Source organism: Megalops cyprinoides, chromosome 2 (genome assembly GCF_013368585.1).
Source record: "Megalops cyprinoides isolate fMegCyp1 chromosome 2, fMegCyp1.pri, whole genome shotgun sequence".
In the NCBI taxonomy this organism is placed as follows: Eukaryota; Metazoa; Chordata; class Actinopteri; order Elopiformes; family Megalopidae; genus Megalops; species Megalops cyprinoides.
The window spans coordinates 22,096,997-22,120,042 of NC_050584.1; the positions used below are offsets into that span (position 1 = coordinate 22,096,997).

Below are 23,046 nucleotides of genomic sequence, written 5' to 3' on the forward strand. Positions count from 1 at the left end.
GTGTGTGTGTGTGTGTGTGTGTGTGTGTGTGTGTGTCTTTAAATCAAAAGGAATGGCCTCTTCAGCCTCAGCTGTGGGCAGAAATGGAAGTCACTTCTCAATGCAAGGCATGCTGGGAGCTTACAATCAGTTACCCCTGCCATATCCTGACAACACAGGCTGAATATGACAGGAAGAAAATCAAGCATCACTAACACCCAGTGCTGGAGGCAGCTGATAGCCCAGTAAGAATGACTCCAGTATCTGTACAGTATGTCAATGTCACAGGCTATATCTTCCAGCTTAATACAAAGTGACTACTCAAGTGACAGATATTTATAGATGTGGTCCGTACGGTTGGCTGTGATGAAGGGGGAAAAAATATATAAATGTAAAACAATATGGAAAGAGAGAACACTTTATCACTCTTCTATCATGTCCTTTGAGTATCTCACCTTTTTTCAGCTATTACTGTACATGAAACATGCATCCACAACTGTTCTCTCTCACGTTCCTTCCACATCAACTGATTTCTCTCCTTATTTCTCCTTTTTTTTGGACTGTCAGTTTTTCTTCAGTTTCTTTGTAATTTACATACAACTTAGTATGTACATTATTATCATTTTTATCATTATTATTATGTACGATATAGCACATTATTTTAAAAAGCGTGAAAGGGAGAGACAGAGAGATAAAGTGAGAGAGAGCGAGAGAGAGAGACAGAGAGAGAGAGAGAATGTTACCTTCCACTTCCCTGAGAAAACGATTCGATTTATAGATTTCTAAAATAACAGCTTTGAACAGATGAAGGAAATATTCATCATAAAATTAACTCATGCATTGCAATCTACATGTGGAAAAAATCCATTATTTTGACTGCTGACAAAGAAACATCACCTCACAGAAACATAAGCTGAGCATCCCAACTATCTCCAACTTCACACATCAGAATCACACAGCCCTTCTTTCAGAACACTTTGCATTTACAGTACACAGGACCAGCCATTAGGTGGCCACTTATCTCTTTGTCTGTTCTTTCTCTCTTCCTTTTTCCAGCATGTCAGTGGTAAAACAGCCACCGCAGCCAAAGCTAACGTGGCAAGCGACTGTGGTTCCCCCACTCTTATGCAAAACGAAGCCAGATGCCCCAGATATCTCTGAGTTCAGACAGGTTCCAATCAAGCGTGGTTTATTGAAAACAGTAAATGATTATCTCAATGTGCACGTACATAGGTACCACAAGGAAGGGCAAATACCCCGAAGTGTTACAGAGTGCGTATCTTTATAACTTGACAGGACCCACCATGATGGTCCACCCACAGTTCAAGAAAAAAGAGGCTGATAAACTCAACACACAAAACAGTGGTGACTTATGCTCTTTTATAGCTAAGACCCCCCACTCTAGATAATACCAGAAAACTCTGCTATCCTCTCTGCTCTGCTAGTCGACTGCTCTGCTATCAGGCATACCGTTGGCCCAAGAGATGGCTACCTACCAGAGGGTCTGTTCTGCAACAAGCTTACACCTATACCACCCTGCAAACACAGCAGACATGAGTGATGTAACCACTGAGATGTCTTGACCAAGCAACCACATTTTAAATAAAAAATGGTCCTCGTGGTCTCCTTTTAAAAGGCTACAGAGGTTTCTACATGCACACCCTGTGAAGAAAACCACTGGTAAGAGCTGATAGATCATCACAGAGGAAGCTGCTAACTCATCAGTTCTGGGACCTGCACTAGGAACACTGATGGTACCAAGGATGCTGCTTTCAAGCTTCAACAAGGCAGTATATAATAATAATAATAATAATAATAATAATTGGCAGTGTAGCATAGTGGTTATGGGCAGGACTTGTAACTGAAAGGTTGCTGGTTCGATTTCCTGCCAGGGCACTGCTGCTGTACCCGTGGGCAAGGTACTTAATCCAGAGTTGCCTCAATAAAATATCCAGCTGTATAAATGGATAACAATTTAAAAACTGTAGCTGATGTAATTCACTCTGGATAAGAGTGTCTGTTAAATGCATTACATTACAGTAATGTAAGGTAATGCAATGTAATGATAACAATAATAATAATAATAATAATAATAGTAGCCAGAGGGGCTGGCTACTATTATTCTCAGTTCTTCTACCAGGGGCTGAGAACTGACGTAACTGGTAGGAGGAGGGAAGAAGTGAAAATTCAAGGGGGTTCAATCTTAAACTAGTATTAACAGATCTCACCCTTCTCATTTCTGGATGGAGGAGAAGCCATGACAGTTGGCAACTGGCCAATTGCGGGCTTTCCAAGAAGAACAGAGTAGCCTCTCAGATGTGATCAGTTCTATGGTCCTTATGTGGTCCTTATGCCTTGGCAGGTGGCTGATCAGTGCTTCCCCACCCACTAAATCTCACGCTGCAGGTGACCATGCATAAAGCTCTATAAATTTCCCTGGTATGCTTTAGATACCTCTCAATGCCCCCCTCCTGCCCCATGCCCCCAACACATACACACACACAGACTTGTGTGACCTGGTGCCAAGGACTAGGAGAATGTCTCCAGAGAAGACAGTAATGACTAGGGATGTAACAATATATCGAATATCGATATATTTTTTTAATGAATATCGATAAAAAAATATCTCGATACCATCGTGGGACTGTGATGAAATTTAGGATATTACATGATTATTTTGCTAGTATAGCTGCATTCTACTGTCTCTCCTTGTTGAAAATTGTATTGTTTTTGTTTTGCAGTTGTACCAGGTTTTTTGTTGTTTTGCGTTTTTTTCCTTAGGGCGGTCGGGTGATGCACTACCAAAGGGGGGAAGGGAGGAAATTTTTCTAACACATTTTACCACAGTGTTAGGCTAGCTGTGACTGTTATAGACAGTTTGTCCTACCTCTGAATATCAAAGTCCAATCAGTGTCAAGTCGTGCTCTGTAGAGAACCGACCCTTTCAGGCGATTTCAGTCTAGTTGAAAATTGCCCTGATCACTCTGATAGACTCTCATGTTAAGGCAATTTTTTTCGAACTGCAGGCACTGCAGTGCAATCTGTATGGGTTCCGGGTGGGCTTGCACTAACGTGCTTTCGTCATATGTAACCTGGTATAGAGATCACCGGGGCAGCCAGCGATCTTGTTACATTCAAGGTCAGCATGACTAATGTTACCTCAACTCAGAGCAACTCGATCATGTCATTGAGAGAAATACCGTTCAGTCATCGTAGTAATCAGGATAAACTGGCGACTAAAGAATTAGGACCACCCAGACCAAATTTAAACATCAACCAAGTATCTACAAGGGTCGTATAACTGGGCATTTTCGCGGAGCTGGTATGAGTGGAAGGCTTCACTAGCAGGCTGCGAAGTAGCTAACGCTTTGTTTGCAACGTGACAATGTCAAGTTAGCTAGCTGACTAATTTGCACAATGCAATGTGACAATGTCTAGTTAGCTAGCTGTTAATTTACCCAGTGGGTCACTTTAGCCATCATCGCAACAATTGCCCCCCTGAGAGATTTGGCAGGAGCCGCACACTGAATTGTACATACATAGTTCAATCATTCATTGCCAAAGACAATTCATGCCAATTTTTGCACATGCTTAGGTCATGGCTGGCTACTTTTATTTTATTTTCTTAAAGAAAGAAAGAAGAAGCACTTTAAGTTAAAAGGACAAACAAATTTTACATGAATAAAAAATGCTGATTTATTATTTAATAAAGGACATTTTTCAATTCATCATTTTTCTTCGTTTTTTAATATCGCAATAAATATCATATCTTGGTCCTTTTATTGTGGTATTATCGTACCGTTAGTTTTTGGTATCGTTACATCCCTAGTAATGACTATTCCCCCTCTTTCTATGCAGCATCCCAGAGCTAGGGCACATCACCACCCACAGCACCACCTTCTGTCTCTGGGTCTCCTATTCACGAATAAAACACAATAGGCAGACCTGGAGCTTTTTCTCCACACACAGTGCTGGGGTCGTATTTTGGTGCTATTAAGCCCAAAGTCCTCCTTTGTCCAAATGTCCAAAGACTGGACACTGGCACTTCAATAGGCACATCATAAAAAGAAAAGGCTGCTTTTTATGAGACAAGGCTTGCAAGCACCCACAGGCAACCTGCGGCATGAATTCAAAGCCTGACGTGTTCCAATTTTAATATCTGAGCAGACAGGTGATGGAAACGGTCCGTCTTTATTATTTACAGATCGTGGAAACAAATATTGAAATAGTCTTCCGATTTCCATTTCAAAGAGCATAATTTCCCTAAGTACATTAATATCTGTCCTTCCATTACCTCAGCACTCAACCCAAAACATCCCTGCCCATATTTGTCTTGCACTAATTATCTATTGTCATTGCCTTCTTTGTCAGTTATCCATTGGGCGCGTGCCTGAGGCTCCATGCTACGATGCTAAAGCTCCACTTTTCTTCGCTCGATACGTCCTTCCTCATGCGGGAAATAAATTTCAGATGACACCTCGCATTTCACAAAAATGCATGACTCCACAGAGTCGATCCTGGCCCCATTTTGGCGAGCTGGCTCTTTTATTACACAAAATCGTGATGGGGGCTCAGATAAGACAAACATGAGAGGGAGGCTCACTTGCGTGCGAGCAATTAGTAAAATCTCATGTTGACGCCAGATCAAAGTGGCCTCGGGAAAAAAAAAAAAAAATGGTAGTCCCACTGCGCCCACAAAGAACAGAAAAGGAGGGATATTTTCATCACTCACTGAGTGGATGAGGCACGCAAATCTCGTCTTTGGGATCGCTTGCTCCCTTTCGCCCTTGCCTTTTCACTCTTTATTGTCTGCGTTTCTTAGAAAAAACACAGAGGCTCAGGCTTTTTCTTGCAATGTTTGCTCATTCTTTGGCAGCCCCGAGTCGGAGCGCGGGGCAGGGTGAGGTAAGAGGCACAGGCAAACATTGGCGCAAGGTGGAAAAACACCCGAAACATGTCCAGGTACAACAGGAATCGAAATCAAGAGATGAAAAAAACAAAAAAACACAAATGAACCTGGCATTTCTTTGGTATTTTCCAGGCAGGAACAGGTTCAGCAGAGAAAGGGGCCTGATTATTTTGTGCTGCAACATTGCTCACAGGTCTTGCTGATAAGACTGCAGTGCAGTGCCTGTGTTGAAGGCCAATGTTAGTGCTTTAGAAACAGCACGAGCGAATGTTGGGAGGGAGTCGGGGGGGGGACAGAGTGATAAAGGCTGCTCCAGCCTCTGCATTGTCTTTGATGCATTAATAACCCACCCTGTGCTGTTTGTTTTAAATTGAAATGCCCTTCTCCGCATGTCGCCCACCTCTCCCGTGCACCCCGCTACAATAAAGGGCAGGCACGTGGACCGCGGCCGCCAGCCCGTTGTTCACCCACCAAGAAGCGGTAAACAGACACAGCGGCGAAGGCCCGGCTTCTCCATGGCTAATGGAGGCTCTGACCTTTCCCCAGCGAGTTATTTCCTCTGTCCTGGGAGTTTGGGGAAAAGTAAATAAAATAAAAAAGGAGAGAGAAAAATGAGACACAGCCTTGTTTTTGAATAGCGTTAATCTGGTCCTACCCTTGCCGCAAATGACAATATTCCGGTGAGAGTGACTTGTTATTGGCGGTGACCTGGCGTAGAGTGCGGATTCCATTTTACACGGGGCATACCCCCCCCCCCCCCCCCCACCTCCAGTCCGGCCGTGCTTATCTCTGCATGGCAGGACTGCCCAGCTGAACTGCCCTTTACCTCCTCCTCTGACCCTCTGCAACCACCAGCAGCTCCACTTTCATCAGCAAATATGGGAGGACCCGGGAGAAGCCGGGAGCCCACAGGAGGTCAGAACGAGTGGATCTGTGAACTTTCCGAGCACTCTCTGGTCTCTGCTCTCTGGCAAATGTGACAGACGATATACGCAGTGCCACTTAGCCATTTCCTCTGTATCTCCTGTCTGGGGGCGTGAAGGACAAAGGGGGTGAACTTTCGGCGGGTAGAGACAGAGAAGTACAGAGGAAGCGATTATTTCAGGCCCCTTGTAGCATCCATTGTTTCTTGCCAGCTTTGAAACGAAATTCAGTATATGCCGGAGATTCTTTCCAACGAGTTTTCCAGCTGTGTAATCGAACTGTAAGATACTTTTAATAAGCAGTTTCAGCCCTCTCTCCTACTTTGAAAAATATGCTGAGCATAAATCCAATGAAAGAAAGGTAAAGCATTACTTGAACCATTCAAGCCACTAATGTTTATCATTTTTAAATTATAAATTCTATACATTTAAAATGGGTTTACTCCAGAAAAATTCTGCTATGCTCAGAGATACCATTTCACACAAACAATAAGTAACAAACTGGTTTATAATTGAGTGTCATTGTGATAGACCATATTCACCACCAAATAAAATTCAGTAAAAGAGGACTGAATTGTTTGCTCCTTGCTTTCAAAAAAAAAAAAAAAAAAAAAAAACGAGGCCAACATGATTAATAAGGAGATTATCCGGCTCGTAAGTTTTTGCTTGGCCCTGGCAAGGCGCGCACCTCCTTGTGCAGGAGAGTGTATTACGGGCAGAAACACTCCTACATAATGGGATATTGTGACAAGAATTGCAGACATTATCAGTTTACTGGCCCGCTGGGGAATCCGGCGCAGCTCCATTGTCTGCGGGACAAGAGAGCCCTGCCGAATGGTGCTGACCTTATCTCTGTATTCATAAGCAATTTTGAGACATCCCCCCTGCCCATCACGGCCCTGCTGTCCCCTCTCCCCTGCCCCAGAGATGGGCAGCGTGGGGCCTGGCATTTCGCTCCGGACACAGAGCAGCCTGCTTTGAGCAAAAGGGAGCGAACCCAGACAAGGTTTGGCCTTGCATGCCATGCGCTACAGTGGCCAGTGAGACATCTTTTTCTAGGGCGAGTTTCTCTCTTTCACAGATGCAGGTCATTTCTGTCCCTTGATAATGACTTATGGCTTGTGGTTTGTTGTGGAGGGTGGAGTTGTGGTTGTGCGGGGGGGGGTTTGACACCTGGAGGTTGTGGGTTCAAATCCAGGGCAGGACAGTGCTTTTACACCCTTGTGAAAGGTGCTTGCTATCCAGCTGAAGAAATGAGCCATGCACAAATGCTATGTGGGTAACCCTCATTAAGGCCGTCTGCAAAGTAGCAAACAATTTGATGTGACAGTGTAATAATATTGCTTTGATCTGTGTGTCTTGCTCAAAGCTACTGAGCAAATGAAGTGCCCCAGCTAAGATTTAGCCCTATATGCAGCACTCTGACCACAAGCAGGGCTTCATTGCCAAGGGACTGATACCAATCAATCGATAGGCTTTACTCTCCACAGAAAAGCACAGTCTGATTGGTTCAAGTCAGGCAGTAATTCACAAAGCAATATGCCACACTGCTTACACCTTGGGTTGCCAATTACTAAGTCTCCAGTCTGTGCAAGAGGTTAGGTTAACAGTTCAGGAGTTATGCTTTGTGTCAATAATCCCCAGCGGATTCTGGCAGGGAGGAATTTATGAGATAACAAACAAACGCACAGCCCAATAATGGAAGCTCCTGAGGAAAATCTCCATCACAAGGGGCTGGGAGGAAGGAGATGTCAACAAACTGTCAATATCCTGGGAGCCGTCCATTACGACTTTCATGGACACAGACTAGATCATTGCAGGTTTTGGGATTAGTGGAATACATCCTCTCTTCCTCATGTCCTCTATACACACACGCACACAACCACATACATGTCCACATACACTCAGACCCTCACACCCGCACCAAGAGGAAAGAAGACAGGAAGTCAATTCTAATCCCTGCTTTTTGACATAGACAGTGTGTCACTGTCATTGGAGGAGTGAATCTGCATCGGGTTCCTGGGGAGGAGCGCTCGTCTCGGAGTAGCTTTAACCTGCTCATGCTGGAGGCCAGAGCATTCATTTCCTTCCCCAAAGGGTCAATTTCGGGCTCACAAGCCCCGATGCGGGAGCCCGTGATGACACACACCCAATCAGGCGAGGGGGAGCCAGTTGAGCGGTGCAGTACCGCTGCAGCCCAGGTAAATAACTGTATTTATGAGCACTGTGTTCCCTCAGTCAGGAGTGACATCCGAGTGGATACGCAGTGTTGGCATTCTAAAACAGCCAACCCACCCATTTTCACTTTCAGAAGTGAGCCAAAAAACACCAGGTATCACTTTCAAATAATGGCATGCTATTTCTGTAAAAAAAAAAAGACAAGAAAAGCAATGTTGTGATCCCCCACTCTTTTCTCCTCTGAACCTCCGTGCTTCTGGTGGGACTTGTGCACATTAGCTCACACATCTGGAGGTTTGAAATGGAATCCTAACAATCCTTCCTTTTGTCAGTCTTCTCGAAACAAGAAACCAAAAAAACACACATAGCTGGCACTCAGGACACTGAACAAAAGCATTAATTGATGTTGTGTATTTAGTTGTATCAATACGTCAATCTTCTTGCCGCAGTCAAAAAATGACAGCACAACAAAAGTGGTTTCCCTTACATTAAAGACTTTTTTTTTTCCGTAGTACACGGATTGCTGAGATGAAAGCAGGCTTTTTTTACAATTCATCCTACAAGCGGTTAAGTTTGCATGCCAGGATGCTGGGGATGGTCATGGAAGTAAGCATTAGGAGACACCTCAGGTAGGACTGTCAAACAAATCAAAGGACTAATCAAAGCCATTGGCTTTGTGTGTAAAGGGTAGAGCCATGTCAATCCACAGCTCCTTACAAAGCAGAAATGGACCAGAGATCAAACTAAGAGAAGCAGAAATACTGGCTGCTGTGGGTGGGTATTTATTTAGTTCCTAAAGGAAAATTTCAATCACTGGAAGCTGGTGCGACAGGTGTGTATAATATCTTGGCAGTACTTCATCAAAGTGTGGTACTCCATCTAACCCCTGACATTCTTGGGTCTGCTGTTATTCCGCGTCAGGATTTTGTATCCAATGTCCGATGCCTACCCAATCTCATCCAGCTCGCTCCAGTCACACAACCACCCTTGCTCCAGGCGGAAGTGAAGATGCTATTTAACCACAAATCTTTTGACTGCCGAGCATGTGAGCAGGCTCTTGAAAACAAAGATTAGGCTCCCACCCCCCGCCCGTGTTCTCTGCCGTAAACACAGCACACAGCTTCATGCTCCTGACAGGGAAGGAGTGAGAAGCAGTGTGCTGTGGGGTCCTGCCCCCCCCCCCCCCCCCCCCCGACATAGCCACTCTGTGCTGAGCCCAATCATTAAACCTAATTGGCGAGACCGGGCCGGTCGCCATACCGGAGTCCCCGGGGAGCAGGCCCAACGGATTCACGGGCATTTGGCTGAAAGGAGGCTTTTCATCCCAGCCCGTTCGAGCACGCCCGTATCCTAGCAACCCTGCGCCGGGCCGCTGGCTCACGTCGGAAGCGCTGGTTAAACGTAATTAACAAGTTATCAAGTTGAAAAAGCGATTTCAACACACGTTCGAAAGCAATTAAGGAATGACTTTAAGCTGTGTGGGCGGAGGCCTTGATGCCTCCGCATCAGAGGAACTTCCCTCTCTCTGAGTGTACATACATCAAAACTAGCGTTTTCATGGCTGGCTTCTCAGGAAATATCCAGATAAGAGGAATGTTGCATTTGGTGAGTCACATTACCTTTCTCAGTTATTCCAGAGCAATCCTCCCACTGGCTTTGATGTGTTTAGTGGCAGTGGCAGTGTTGGGGAAGTAGATGTACTTATTCATTTATCCCTCTTTTTCCACTGCAGACCCAGAACCGGGCCAGCTCGCTCAGTTCATTTTCTGGCTGGTTTTCCATTACCTTTTTCTTTTTTGTTGCTGTCCTGACCCAATTCGGCTCAGTCCACTAGCACCACTGGAGTTGGCAAGCTGCATAACTAAATTGCATGGGAACTAAAAAGTGAGGGGTAAAAAAAGGAAAGAGCTGATTGCAGCAAAAAATAGAAGTAGAGGCCATAATACAGGGGGCTAGTTTTGAGGGGGAAACCTCAGTCTTGGAATGCAGATGAAGTCCACACAACTATCTTAGTCTGAGCAGACGTCGGTATTCAATGTGTAGTCATGTAATGTATCTCTGATTCCTAGTAATGCAGTGGAAAAGCAATTGAGCTATTCCAAGTCAGTCAGCTTTAGCACCAGTCTGTACTAGCTTGATTCCAGCTCTCTAATGGAAAATGAGTATAAGGGTTTCCTTTGCCATAAGATGCACATTACACAAGGTTGGCCAAGGTTAGGGTAGGCTTACTACAGATTTTTTTTTTTTACCTGATATTGCTTTGCCTCCTTGCTGAGCAGAGGCCAGTATCTTGGACAGCATACCTGACTTCCATTTTTTATTAGCCATTTAGTAGCTGGAATTTGTAGGAAGTCAAGTACAATCCCTCACTAAACCCTCCTATCTCGGATTCAAACCCACCTCCCTCTGGTCACATTCCATTTTCAGGTGCACTGGTCCAGCCCGGCTGAATCACAGGCCAGGTTTGGCCTGAAGGTGCACCTCACTACATCACAATTTTTAAGTCATGGAAAAATCAGGTAAAGCGGTGATCATTCCAAATGGCTGTGGTAGGTAATTACGTTTCCACACACAATGAGGAAAAAAACTGAGAAACACTCTGCTACAGGATCCAAATGCACTGCTTAATATGATTACTTTGGTACAGTTTACGCTTCCCTTGGCGGGCTCAAACCGGTGACCTTCACAACAACGTCATAACCCTGCTAAATGCATTATGTCAAAAAAAATATATCATGCATGCAACCCATCATGCAATCTTATCAGATCTCACCCGTATCTATGTATGTTGATGAAAATACAAGCACATTAGACAGCACTACTATATATACATATACAGTATAAATACGTATCTCAGTTAGAATATATTCACATGCGCATATCGATCATTATGCATGTACTGAAGCCTCTGTTACCATTGTGCTTTCCTCTCTCTGGCAATGATTCTAAATTACCACAGGGCAAAATGTAAATCACTGTTCCTGCACCGCAACGAATGCGGCATGAAATCTGATGTGGTAATTCCAATCATGTTCAGCTGTGAGAGGACCAATAGCAAATCAAATCATTCCTTCAATTACTTTCAAATTAGAAACATAAGACCCCCCCCCCCCCACATACACACTTCTGTTTCTTTCATTAATTTATAATCCTTATGGAAGTGAGTCTATGTTTCACCCGAAGCCGTACTTATATATTACCAAATAGCTTTGAAAGGTCTGTTTGAAATGCCTCAATCTGTTGAATATCGTTATGTAAGGCACATACAGATTAAAGCTGCATGGAATTCTACAGTTGCAATGTCTTTATCTGTAGATTAAGAATTATATTTGAAGTTGCTCAGAGATTATGATTCATTCTGTCCAATGTGACCCCAGAAGTTTGCATTATGTTAAACATAATGTTTCATAAATAGGACTATTCTCCTCATTTTATTTCTGTGGCCTTTCACATCTAAGACTCACCTCAAAACTGCTTTCACCTTTTTTGTATCTCCATGACATTGGGTATCGGCTGTGACTGCATACAAAAATTACCAAATACTGCTATGATATTCTGGCATTCTCTATGTCCACGGTGTCATAATAACTGAGAGTTTCAACAGTGATTAAAGCGGGAGCAAAGAAGCCCTTAAAAATGAGCAAACTTGTCAAAATGATCAAAAACTAATGGGACGAGCTAGACTTCAACAACTCCTTAAAGCATTCATTTGGGAGCTTGTCTTAAAACTGAGGACAAGGCTGTCTTACCTTCTCGTAGTATCTCAGCTCGTAGTCTAAGATGATGCCATTGGGCTGTTCCGGCTGTGGCCACGACAGTGTGATGCTCTTCATGGTGGAACTGACCTGGTGCATGATGGGAACCATGGATGGAGCTGGTGAGAAACAGAGAGGAGAAAACAAGGAGTGTGAATCATGGGTTCCATGCACTGATAGAAAGAAGTGATTGATCATTTCAGAAAAGGCTTTATCACTCAAACCCCTAATCACTCAAAGCTTCATAGACAGCGGGCCATTTAGCACCATAGCGCAGCATGTCATCGCATTACTGGATCAACACTGGCACATCAACTGCTCACGTCACATGTAATTAGTCTGTGTGAGCTGGAAAGTTTATCCCATTATAGTCTGATGACATGAAGCCCACTGAAAATCTGGACACATTACTCTTAGGTATCATAGTAAAAAAAATGAGTAAAATATATCTGAATCTTCAAACTTCTTACAATGGATAAGCTGCACCCTCTGGCAAGAGAAACTTTGCTGAATGGGCGAGCGAGTGTCTGTGCCAGTGATTAATATCAATGCTCTTAATAAAAAATAAAAGAACAATGCCAAAGACCAAACACCTCCTTTCAGAACTGCCCTTTAGTATCAAGCTCAATTTCCTTGCGATCACTTTATTGTGTGTTTGATTTGCTGCCCCTTCTCTACTCAGGAGCAATAGTCTTGAATGGCCATAACCGTTTTATGAATTGAGTCTATTCAGCGCCGTCTCATTTCAGGCCTGTTTCCTGCAGGCTATCATCTCTGTTGGCCCATCATCTCCTGGCGGGGGTGGAGGCCAGACTACAGGCCGCAGATAGAGGGGAAGGGAGGAAAGACAGCCCTCTTTGCTGTGATTCAACATCATAAACACATTATTACCACCAATGGGTTTATTTTGTTTCTGTGCCGGGTCGGCGGACTGCTCCATTTCAATTCGGCTGTGTTTATTTCCACCAGCGATGCGGATCATCGGCGATGATGAACCGGTCTGAAAGATTGCACACCCCTCCCGACACACACTCCCCCAGCCTCCAACACCAGAACCCCCACCCCCCTCATCCCCCAGCCAGTTTTCCTAACAGAGCAGCACACTCACTCTGGGCGGGCCTCACCTTGCGCTCATTGCCTTTTTGACTCTGTTACGCGCTGCTGGCCCGGCTTTGCAGCGCGTTATCAATTACCAGGAAGCTCCTGGCGCGGGGCGGCAGGCCCTAGCACATTGTTCCAGTCAGACGGAGGATTTTTAAATTGCTTTTTCCTGCGATTTGCGCTCAAATGATCAGCCTGGGACTGTTTCGCCAAGTGCCTCCAGATATGAATGCTTTTACCGAAGGCCATCCTCTTCCCTCTCCTACAGGACCTCGCTGCTCCCCCGTGTGTGTGTGTGGTGTGTGTATGTGTTTATATGTATGCGAGTTGCATGTGTGGGTGGTGTGCATGCATCCACAGGAACAGAAATGTATATCCACCCTAATACACAAGTCGGCACATGCATTCATAGACTTGGTATTAAAATAAACTATGCTAAAGCACGCTACCACACCCACACAATGAGGTAGGCAAGGTAGGCACACCCACCTATACAAACCTGCAGGAATACACCTATGCATGTTCAAAAATATCAATGTTTACTTCTGAATTATTTGACTGCGGGAAGAATATGCCAAGAAATTTCTGCTAAAATGTTATTGCACCCCTTACAGAATGAGAAAAGCAGCCAAAGGAAGATATTAGATTTAATTTTTTTTTTTTTCCCCCTCAATACAACCCTATTTTGTAATCACCAGTCGCATACCGTAGTAGGCCACAACTTTAGCACTCCTGCAGGAGCACTGAGGCAAGACAAATGCCATCCTCGATACACTCGCAAGCAGCCAACGGCTGTTTTTCACACTTCAAGTCACACAGTGTACTGCTGTTCAGTGGTCTGTCACTGGAGGATAGGCGCTATACAGCTGACATCACCCAGGCAACTTGCAGCGTGCCTGACAGCAACGAGACAAGCAACCCCTGCCAATATACACACCCTTATCCCCAGTGGAACGAAGCCACTTTGTTCCACTGATGTGGACTCCCACTCATTGTCAGCTGATGACAAGGCTGGGATCAAACCTTGGCCACAGAGAGAACCTTTCACCCCCCCCCAGACACCTCTTACCTTTCATGTTAGATGTCCCTGTCCTTCTGACCGACATTATGAGGCCTTTCTGTATTGCAACACAGCACTATGTTTAGTATAAGACATATCCCAATAAAAAGCTTGGTGCCTTGGTAACAGTATCACGTTATGGGGGTTAGGCAACAACCCATCACACCCCTTTGCTCAGTCCCCAGTCCTGCTCATACCCCAAAGCCACACATTCAAGGACAACACTAATCCTTCAGATGAAGAAGCAAGCAGATGCTTTATGCTGTTTCATCCATCCTCTCCCCACTCTACCTATTAAAAGGGTTTATGGACTGCTGTTAGCCAGCCAATGTGTCAAAGAAATCAGCACCCCAATCAAATTCTCAGCAGTCAAATGCCCCTGTCATCCCAGGAACCGTTTCACCACAACGAATGTCAGTTAAATAAGAACAGTAGCTCGCAGAATTAGAATTTATTTACCTAGCATTCAGCTCCCGCATCTACCCCTCAGACCGCATGCATTTCCCTAGATTACTGGGTTGATAATTACAGTAGCAGCAGCAGGTCTTTGGACGTATGTGTATACCAACATAATTAAGACACACATTAGATTTAATTACAGCATTGACTGCAGGTGTGAACCAACACACAAAACTCATATAAATGCAGCTTGTGTGCGTATACGCTTTAGCAGGGCGCTCAGTCAGAGCCTGAATCAAAAAGATTGAGTAATTATAGCATTACACTGTTTATTGTAGACATACACATGGGTATACACACTCATGCAAATATGCACACACAATCAATAAAACAAGCATTTAACAGTAATCATTAATACAAATCTCTACTGTCGGAGGCTTGAATACCTCTCTCTGAGCAGGATTTAGTCACCTCGCATTGGTCTCACATACTTGATGTATTCACTGACATACACATTTTACAGGGCAGCTAACAGAATGAATCCAACTTTAAGATGACTGCAGTGAACCTGGACCAGATTATCAAAATCAGGTTCTATGCAGTGACACATCGAACTCCATCCTGAAAGCTGTGGAGCAGCCTCCAAGGAGACACGCCCTGAGAAACAGCCTGGTTGTACCTCAAGAAGAGCGGAAAACAATGATAAAAGGCACCCCATGCCTTTACAGTGTCCATGCGTCCCCCCCAACCTGTGGAGGAGCCCATTTAGCGGCTTTTTTTAACTCCGTCACCCTGTATAATTCATCAGTCACGGCACGTTCCCGCTCCAGCACCACTCCCTCCATTTTGCTCCCCATCCGCATCGAGCCGGGACGCGGGGCAACCGGACGAGGGGCTTTTAAGCGCGGGAGGGACAGTGATGTGACAGCGACCGGGGAAGAGAGAGGGAACCGCAGAGATGCGCTCAGCGATGGTGGCAGCGTTAGTGACACATGACTGCGCTAATGTACAGCTGCCATCAGACTGCAGCGCTGCTCGTTGATGCACACCACCTTTCACTCCACGCGCGCTCACGCTCACGCTCACACACACACACACACACACACACACACACACACACACACACACACACACACACACACACACACACACAAAGGGGAAAAAGAGAGCGAGCGGGCCTAAACAACCAGACTGTAATGTAAGGCTGTAATTTTGTGCAAGTGACAGTGTTGTGTCCGCTTGTAATTTCATGTGCGGACAGAGTAAAAGCCGGGCGCTGATGCTGGGAGATAATTGCTGTGTTTATTGGCTGGCTAAACGGAGAGGCATGGAGACTTTTCCTGCTTCTGCAACCATGTCAGTCATGGAAAGAGAAAGAGAGAGGGAGAGAGAGGATTGCAGCTTGCTAAATCAATTACAATTTCAATTAGAGAAAATGGTTTTGAATTCACTAGGAAAATAAACCAAACGCTGGGCCAGACTTAATGCTTCTTATTGAATTATGGCTGCCTTGAGTTACAGCCCCAGAGTGATTATAAAAAAAGACTTTTTTTCCCTCTCACTGGTGCTTAATATCAATCATAAAATAACAACATGGCTTGAGTGTGGCACTCTCTGCAAAGGTGCGAAGGGTCAAGCATTTAAGGCAGGAGCTGAGATGTTCTCATTGCAACGTGCAGGTCGTGGCCTTTGTCAGCAGGCTCCAAAGGGCCACTGGGCCTTGAACATGAACTACAAATGTTTGCAGTGAGGGAAAAAAAGAGATGCCCCTCTCAGGCCATTTGATGGGAGATTCACAAACAGAGCTCCGGAGTGTCATTAAAACTTTTGACTTGAAATGGGAGGGCTGGCTGTGGAGCAGCCAGGGCACTGACTGCTAGACTGATGTATGGATAAAGGATAACCTTTCCACAATCTCTGTGTGAGCCGCCGCTGATGCGGTTCTGCTGAGCAGGACCTCACCACTGTTAGAGACGTGACTCGCTGTGTGACGGGGGCTGTCGACGGCCAAGGCCGGCTTTGCTGCGTTTACACAAAAGAGCCTGGGAAACATTTCACATCGAATATTGAAATGAAATGGCAAACAACTCCACCGAAAGGCCACTCATATAATGAAGCATGCAGATAGCTCTAGGGATGCGTGACAGGGATGCGTCTGTTTTATGTAGAGGTCACATGTTAGAAAGTCCTAAAAGGGGCCTGGATTAAGCCCAAAATGATAAAAAAAACGTGCAAGGAAACCTCAGAGGGCCATGCCAAAGTTAAGTTGATTGCTCATCGTGACCTACACTATTAACTGAGCCATAATAGCATGTCTCTTTGACTCAGAACTGGTTCAAGCATTAAATGAGAGGGATGTTGCATTGTTCTGGTCAAGTACCTGTGCCCAGAAATGGTGAGGGTGAAGTCCAAGTAAGCAAAATATCTGAAATGAATCTGAGAGAGGGGAGGAAAAAAAGTGTTTTATCTGCCTTTGCACTGCAGCTCCCTGCAACAAAGCAAAGCCGTGGAGCCCTATCAGCCCGGCTTCAATTTTTTCGACTGCGGCATTTTTATGTGTGCGCTCTGCGTCTCGTTTTACAAGGAGAAAATGTGTTAGCAGAGATGTGAAGAGGAAAGACGAGGAGCAGTAAAGCTCTCGCGTCAGACCCATCGCACATCTCCCTCCTCATCGGGTAAAATATATCGCGGTACGGGCACAAAGCGGCATTGTCGTAGGTTTGCGTCGCCAGAACCGCGTCCCTCTGTGCCTCCTATCTCGGCTGACTTCCTTTATCATAAAAAATGAATAACAGTGCAATGCCGTATGGCTGCGACGTTGAAGGAAATGTGATAATAAAAAAAAAAGCGTGCTTCTCCGTTATGTGGCAAGTTCAAAACGGACACTTTTTCATCTCTCAGATGGGCCTCCCAGCCCCACAGGGGACGGAGTGTAAATGGGCCAATTTATCCGCGGGGATGGAACGGCAGTCGCAATTACGGCCCATCCTGCCACAGTTCACATACAGCTCTCTTCAGTCCCTGGCAGCACCAAAAAAAAAAAACTGACCCATTAGCATGACCATTAACACCGGTCAAGACCGGTGCACGTCTCAGGCCTATGTCTTCATCTGATCCCCAGGCCTGCCTTCTCCTCCCCCATACCCCCCCCCCCCCTTCTCAGTGCAGTGAAGACAGATGACCTTGCTCTGGAGCTCTGAAGCAATGGCTGTCAAAACCCCATGAATGACATCTCAAAGTCTCCTGCACAGAACGAGGCACACAGTGGAGATAGAAGAAACCATCAAAGGTGAGCTTTTTCTTCTTCTTCATGTCGTACTTTTGTGAATCTGTTACCATATTCAGGAAAAGAACTCAAGGACTTTGTGTCTCCCAAAGTCATTGGGATGACTGTGAATTCATTTAATGCCTCTCAGTCCATTTTCTCCTCTTCAATCCCTTTCAGAATTTTGTGAAAACACCTTTAAATAGCTTTTCACTATGTATAGTAGCAGCCTTATGTACAGTACAAAGGCCGATTGCTGTTAGATACAAATTACTACAGATTTTATTTGCATTTTCATGCCTTATCTGATGACTTATCAGTTTAGAATGTACCTGCTTTTGAACTAACACATCAACATTCTGTATCAATCGTCTCATCCTAATTCAAACAGTTCAATAATTCAAATAATTCTTTTTTTACAAACCTTGCTGAAAGCACTCCCAGTTCATTTTGTTCCTCAATACTATAACCTACGTCTGTGTAAATTAAACCCGATAAACACTCAATTCAAGCGTTCCAATAATAGATCAGCTGGCCGCAATGCCAAATGGGTTCCAAGACCTTAGTCTTGGTTTCACCACTAATTACTTATGGCTTGCACCTTTTTTTTAATTCAGATTTAGAAAAATGAGCTCTAACCATTATTAACAGTTGTTTAATACCTTCTTTATTTCTGCTTCCTTTAAAGATGCCAACTGGTTAAGTGTGTTTTTTTTTCCATCTGGGAGCTCTGAGAGATCGCTGCAGTCACATGTGTGTTAATGAACCCCCAAGAGCAAACACTGTTCAGCTTCACGTTTCAATTCACTCTCACAAAAAAGAAAAAACTTTACATGAGGTGGGCGTGAAGCTGCAGTTGTTCAGCAGATTTCATTACCCATCAGTACAACATTTATCTTATTTCAGTGAGCCAGCTGGATTTCTGTGGATGTGGACACATCTGAACTTTTTGTATCAAAACCTAGGGAAAGTGCCATGCCTAAGGACACAACACCATCCAAGATTCAACTTTGCAACCCCGAGTCCAGTGCACCCCACTGAGACATGCATCGCACACTGTGCAGCAAGTCATGTAGGACAATCTCAATGTGATGTGCCGAAGTATTTTGTTGCATCCAAACCATGTGAAGGTGACCAAAACTACTGCCTTGTGATCATGGAAGTCCTCTTTTGCTTCGTTCATTTGTTAATTCATTAATTTATTTAAATATATTTAATCAGCCACATGTTTTTCAACCATATGTAAAGATTCTCGAGATGAAAAAATTCTCTTAATAGCCATATTTGTACTTGCACAGATCTTCTGTTTCATGTGCTTGTACTGTATATAGTTTTAATGAGAAACTCTCCACTATGCTCAATTCAAAAGTCCTCATAGAGCAGGGTTTCCCAAAGACTGGGTCGCAACCCACAGGTGGGTCGCAGGAGATTTTATTTGAGTCGCCAAATAAATTTGCTGAATTTCTTCCATGGCCCACCTATCACGCTTTTTCGCACGTACGATCACACTGGTGTGATTAGCCGTTTAGCGCGTATACTAAAACCGGTGTGATTAGAAAACTAGATTGGAAATATTCTAGCTAATTTTAGCTTTGAGGAAACAGCGATTTAACATTAAAAAATATAGCAAATGTGGCAGTGAAAACTATGAGAAGCTTAAAAACTCTAATGAAAACATAACACACCATAACACGCACGCTACATAGCATAAAATAAGTTAAGTGCGAAAGGGTTAGCCAGGTAAATAGCACATAATGTGCCTAATGAGATTTGACGTGGAATAGACCTGGTGGTTGTGGTGGACCTGGATGTGGTTAACAAATTGATTGTTGACTGTTTGAATTGATTGATTGACTGTTTGAATAGCTGCACACTTGTTCTGATAGTAGGCATGAGCATTTCAAAAAACCTTCAACAAGAAGCATGTTTTTGATAGCACTGAATGTTCGTATTGTTCTGATAATTGTACTTATAACATTGAATCTAGTATGAAAGGCAAGAGTACATTCTTTTTCTTTTACTGATATGAGGGAAAAAAAGACTCTGCCTGAATGCACTTATTTTGTCTCATTTATAAAGTACTTAAAAATGTGTACATTGTTTTACTGATGAGAGGAAATAAAAACAATGATATAGCCTGTTAACTCTGCTTTAATACATTTATTTGGTCTCATTTGTAAAGTATTTAACATATGTATAACAAATAACATGTGCATGAAACGAAGTTGTGATTTATCAAACGTATGTCTCTTCAAAATGGCTGGTTTACCTGTTCAAGATAGTTTAATGTGATGCGGAAATGGCAGTAAAAATGGTGAGGAACGTTCATTTATGCACAAATCTGCACTCCTCACGATTCATAGATAAGGCCTATTGTGAACTGGGTCACAATGGTTTGTCATTTTTAAAAAGTGGGTCCCCAGAAAAAAAAAAGTTTGGGAAACACAGTCATAGAGGATGGAAAAGATACCAAACATGACTGGTTATTAGAAAAAGCTATATATTGCAGACACCAATACAGGTAGATCTATCAATAGATTAAAAAAATCTATCAAGGGCAAGATACTTGACTGCATATGAACAGAAGAAGACAAAAATCTTCTTATAGATATTGTTAAAGGATTCAATAGCTGGAATATGTATTGTTCAAAGAAATTCACACTCGTAAACAAACTTGAAAAGAAGACATCACTTTCTGCTCTTTAAATCAGTTTTCAAAAGCTTCTCTATCAATTGCTGTCTTCATGAGCATTCATACGGAGGCTGGAGTGTAATGCAAGGCATGGAGAGGGTATTATCTTGCCTGGAAATACAAGGTCTTTAATCTATTGTAGGAATTTTTGGAATGGAGAAATTAATGAAAATTTTAACCGCCTGCCATATATTCAAATTTTTTGCATTGAGAAAAACTAATTATTCTTTATGCAGCTATGTAAAAATCTATAACGCCATAACTACAAATGGATACAAGCAAGATGATTTCTCTCTACAAATTGAATTTTAGTTTAGTTTTCTTTATGAGGGGGTTCAGGTTAACATTAATCATTTTAAAAGTGCTCCGTATGGTTTTGGCACAATATTCTTTCTCCGCAATCCCCCCATAAACCAGACCGTTTCAATAATTTCTTTGGCCCGAAGTGTTACCGAATCAGGGCCCACATGGTTTCAATTCCTGAGAAAAAAGGAAAAGTTTGAGAAATGTTGTCTTGACAGTGCAATGGGGAAATGGAGAGGACTGCTAAAATGGAATTAGTTGGAAAAGTTTGGGGTTTTTGCGTGGAGCCCCAGAGTCGTGCCAAAACAGCAGGCCTGGCACTGCGTCCGCGCCATCCCTGCCTGTCTGTGTCAGTAATGCTAGCGCCAACCAATTTTCCCAAGCCTACATATTTTACCCAAGCTCTTCATTTTACATTTACATGAATATAAATCCTCATATGCTGTCAGCCCTTTGCTAAATCAACTTTATCATGAGACATCTGTGTTTCCATGTGCCTGTGTTCTACAGACCAGCAAATAGCATTGGAACACTTTATGGTGGAGATTTTGACAGCCATTATTGTGGCGATTCAAAGTATGTTGTCTGTGTGAAATTCACACAGCGTTCAGCACAATTGTCTTGTTAAGATGTGCCATTTCACAGCTAAAACATAAGCAAACAGAAAACAGTTGGAAAAATGAATACGAAAGGAAACGTTTTAGGTAACAGAACACACACATTCTTTACCTCACTCCCTTCTGGTGATGGAAGAACATAGACTTTGACCACTGCTTGACCGGTTTCTAATCATGCATCAGGACATACTATATTGTTAGTGAGCCCACAAACTCTCTATTTCCCTCAGAGTCCTTCCATCCCTCAGCCTTTATACACAGTATGTCATTCGATTTTCCACAGAAGTGATTTTTCTTTACAATTACTACCTGAAAAAAACACAGTTTGAACAGTGCATACTGTAAATTCATTCTGCTATGAGCACCTACCTCGTGCTTAACACTGCTTGACCTACATTTCTTCCTATTGCAAATGAAAATTTTGAATTCACAAAGCAGCTGGATAAGCATGCATAAATCAACATTTGTAAAAAGAGCGAAATTAATATCATCAAACTATTTGCATTTTACAAGCTGCAGAAGTAAAATGCTGTTGTATGTTACCTTCAGTTTTCAAGGGTTAGACAGATTCATGAAGTGAATGAGTCAGAATTACTTGTCTAGTTGAAAGGTCCCAAGAAAACAATACCATTTGCAGCCTCAAAGACAGGAGTTTCCAGTTGCCTAGCTGTGCTATAAGGCCTATTTCCCTGTGAAGTTGTTCCACAGCGAGACATAAGTGACTCGCCAATCAGAATCAGTCAATCAACACTTCACTGATTGGCTGAGAATAGGTACTGAATGAATTTTAATGACCCTCTTTACTGGCCCAGGGGATGGTTTCCCATCATTCATTTTGAATCCGTCACTGCCGGTCGATATCAGCCTCTCCGATCACTCACCATGACTGTACCATTCAGAGGGAGAGAGGTCAGCCACTTTTTTTTCCTTGAGCTTCATAAGGGGTGCGCAGCAGAGGACCAGTACCCCCTTTCATTCATCCCACGGACTCCCCTTCACCACCTTAAGATGACAACCTCAGTTAGAGATGTCATGTCCTGCCTCCACAGTGAAAAGCCCTGTCAGGAGGCTGCAGAATGGCGCAATTAACTGCCAACAATGGCGCAGGCATTTGTGGCACAAAATTAAAAGCAGCCACCTCATTACTTGTCGAACCATTAACAATGGATAACGGCGTCAGTTTTAGATCTCTCTGTCAAGCAGGGTACTTACCCTGTCAAATGGGACAGTTTAGGCTATTAGCCCTCCCTGATAATCAAAGCTAAAAGCTATTTACTCTCTCATTTTCTCCTCTTTTCCACCACTCAGACACAAGCTGGCTAGCTATCACAATAATCAGGCATGGCAGAGAATTCTTTTTACCACTTTTTTTTAAACCATCATAATAATGGGTGAGACTAACAGTTTTGCTGCCGCCTGCTCCAGCATTTCTTCAGCAATTACTTTTTTTTCCTGTTGAGAGCGTGAGTGTATTTGTTGCCTTTCAAATGTGTGGAGTAGTTTGCGCAGCAAATCGTTGGGACTTGTCGTCGGCTACATGGATGATAACAAGAGAAAACTAGCACAGGCCACAAGAGTTGGTCAACAAGCTAGTCATGGCTGGAATGAGAAAGCCAAACCAGAGTTTGGGTCCCAGACACATGTGAAACCAACACTTTTCAATGATCCACCACCACAGGGACCTTAGACCTTAGTTTGATGTGACATCACAAAGACTGCATTTGCTGCTGTGTCCTCACCTCAGCACTGCACTGTAACACTGGTGTCAGAGTTTGCAAAGGGCCCACCTATCACCAGCCCAACTATGATTACAGCCTCACTTACAGCACAGCACTGTAAAAGAGTTTGACTTTACCTATTTTATT

At 43.6% G+C, this 23,046-nt stretch overlaps 1 protein-coding gene across 2 annotated transcripts in view; it reads right to left on the minus strand.

The window, feature by feature from the left end:
- Positions 1 to 23,046, minus strand: part of LOC118773776 (ephrin type-B receptor 1) — a 189,053-nt gene that overhangs the window by 33,740 nt on the left and 132,267 nt on the right. For both annotated transcript variants that reach the window (XM_036522857.1, XM_036522856.1), the window contains exon 6: positions 11,739 to 11,863. In XM_036522857.1, the coding sequence (XP_036378750.1) occupies positions 11,739 to 11,863 (125 nt within the window). The remainder of the gene's footprint in view (positions 1 to 11,738; positions 11,864 to 23,046) is intronic.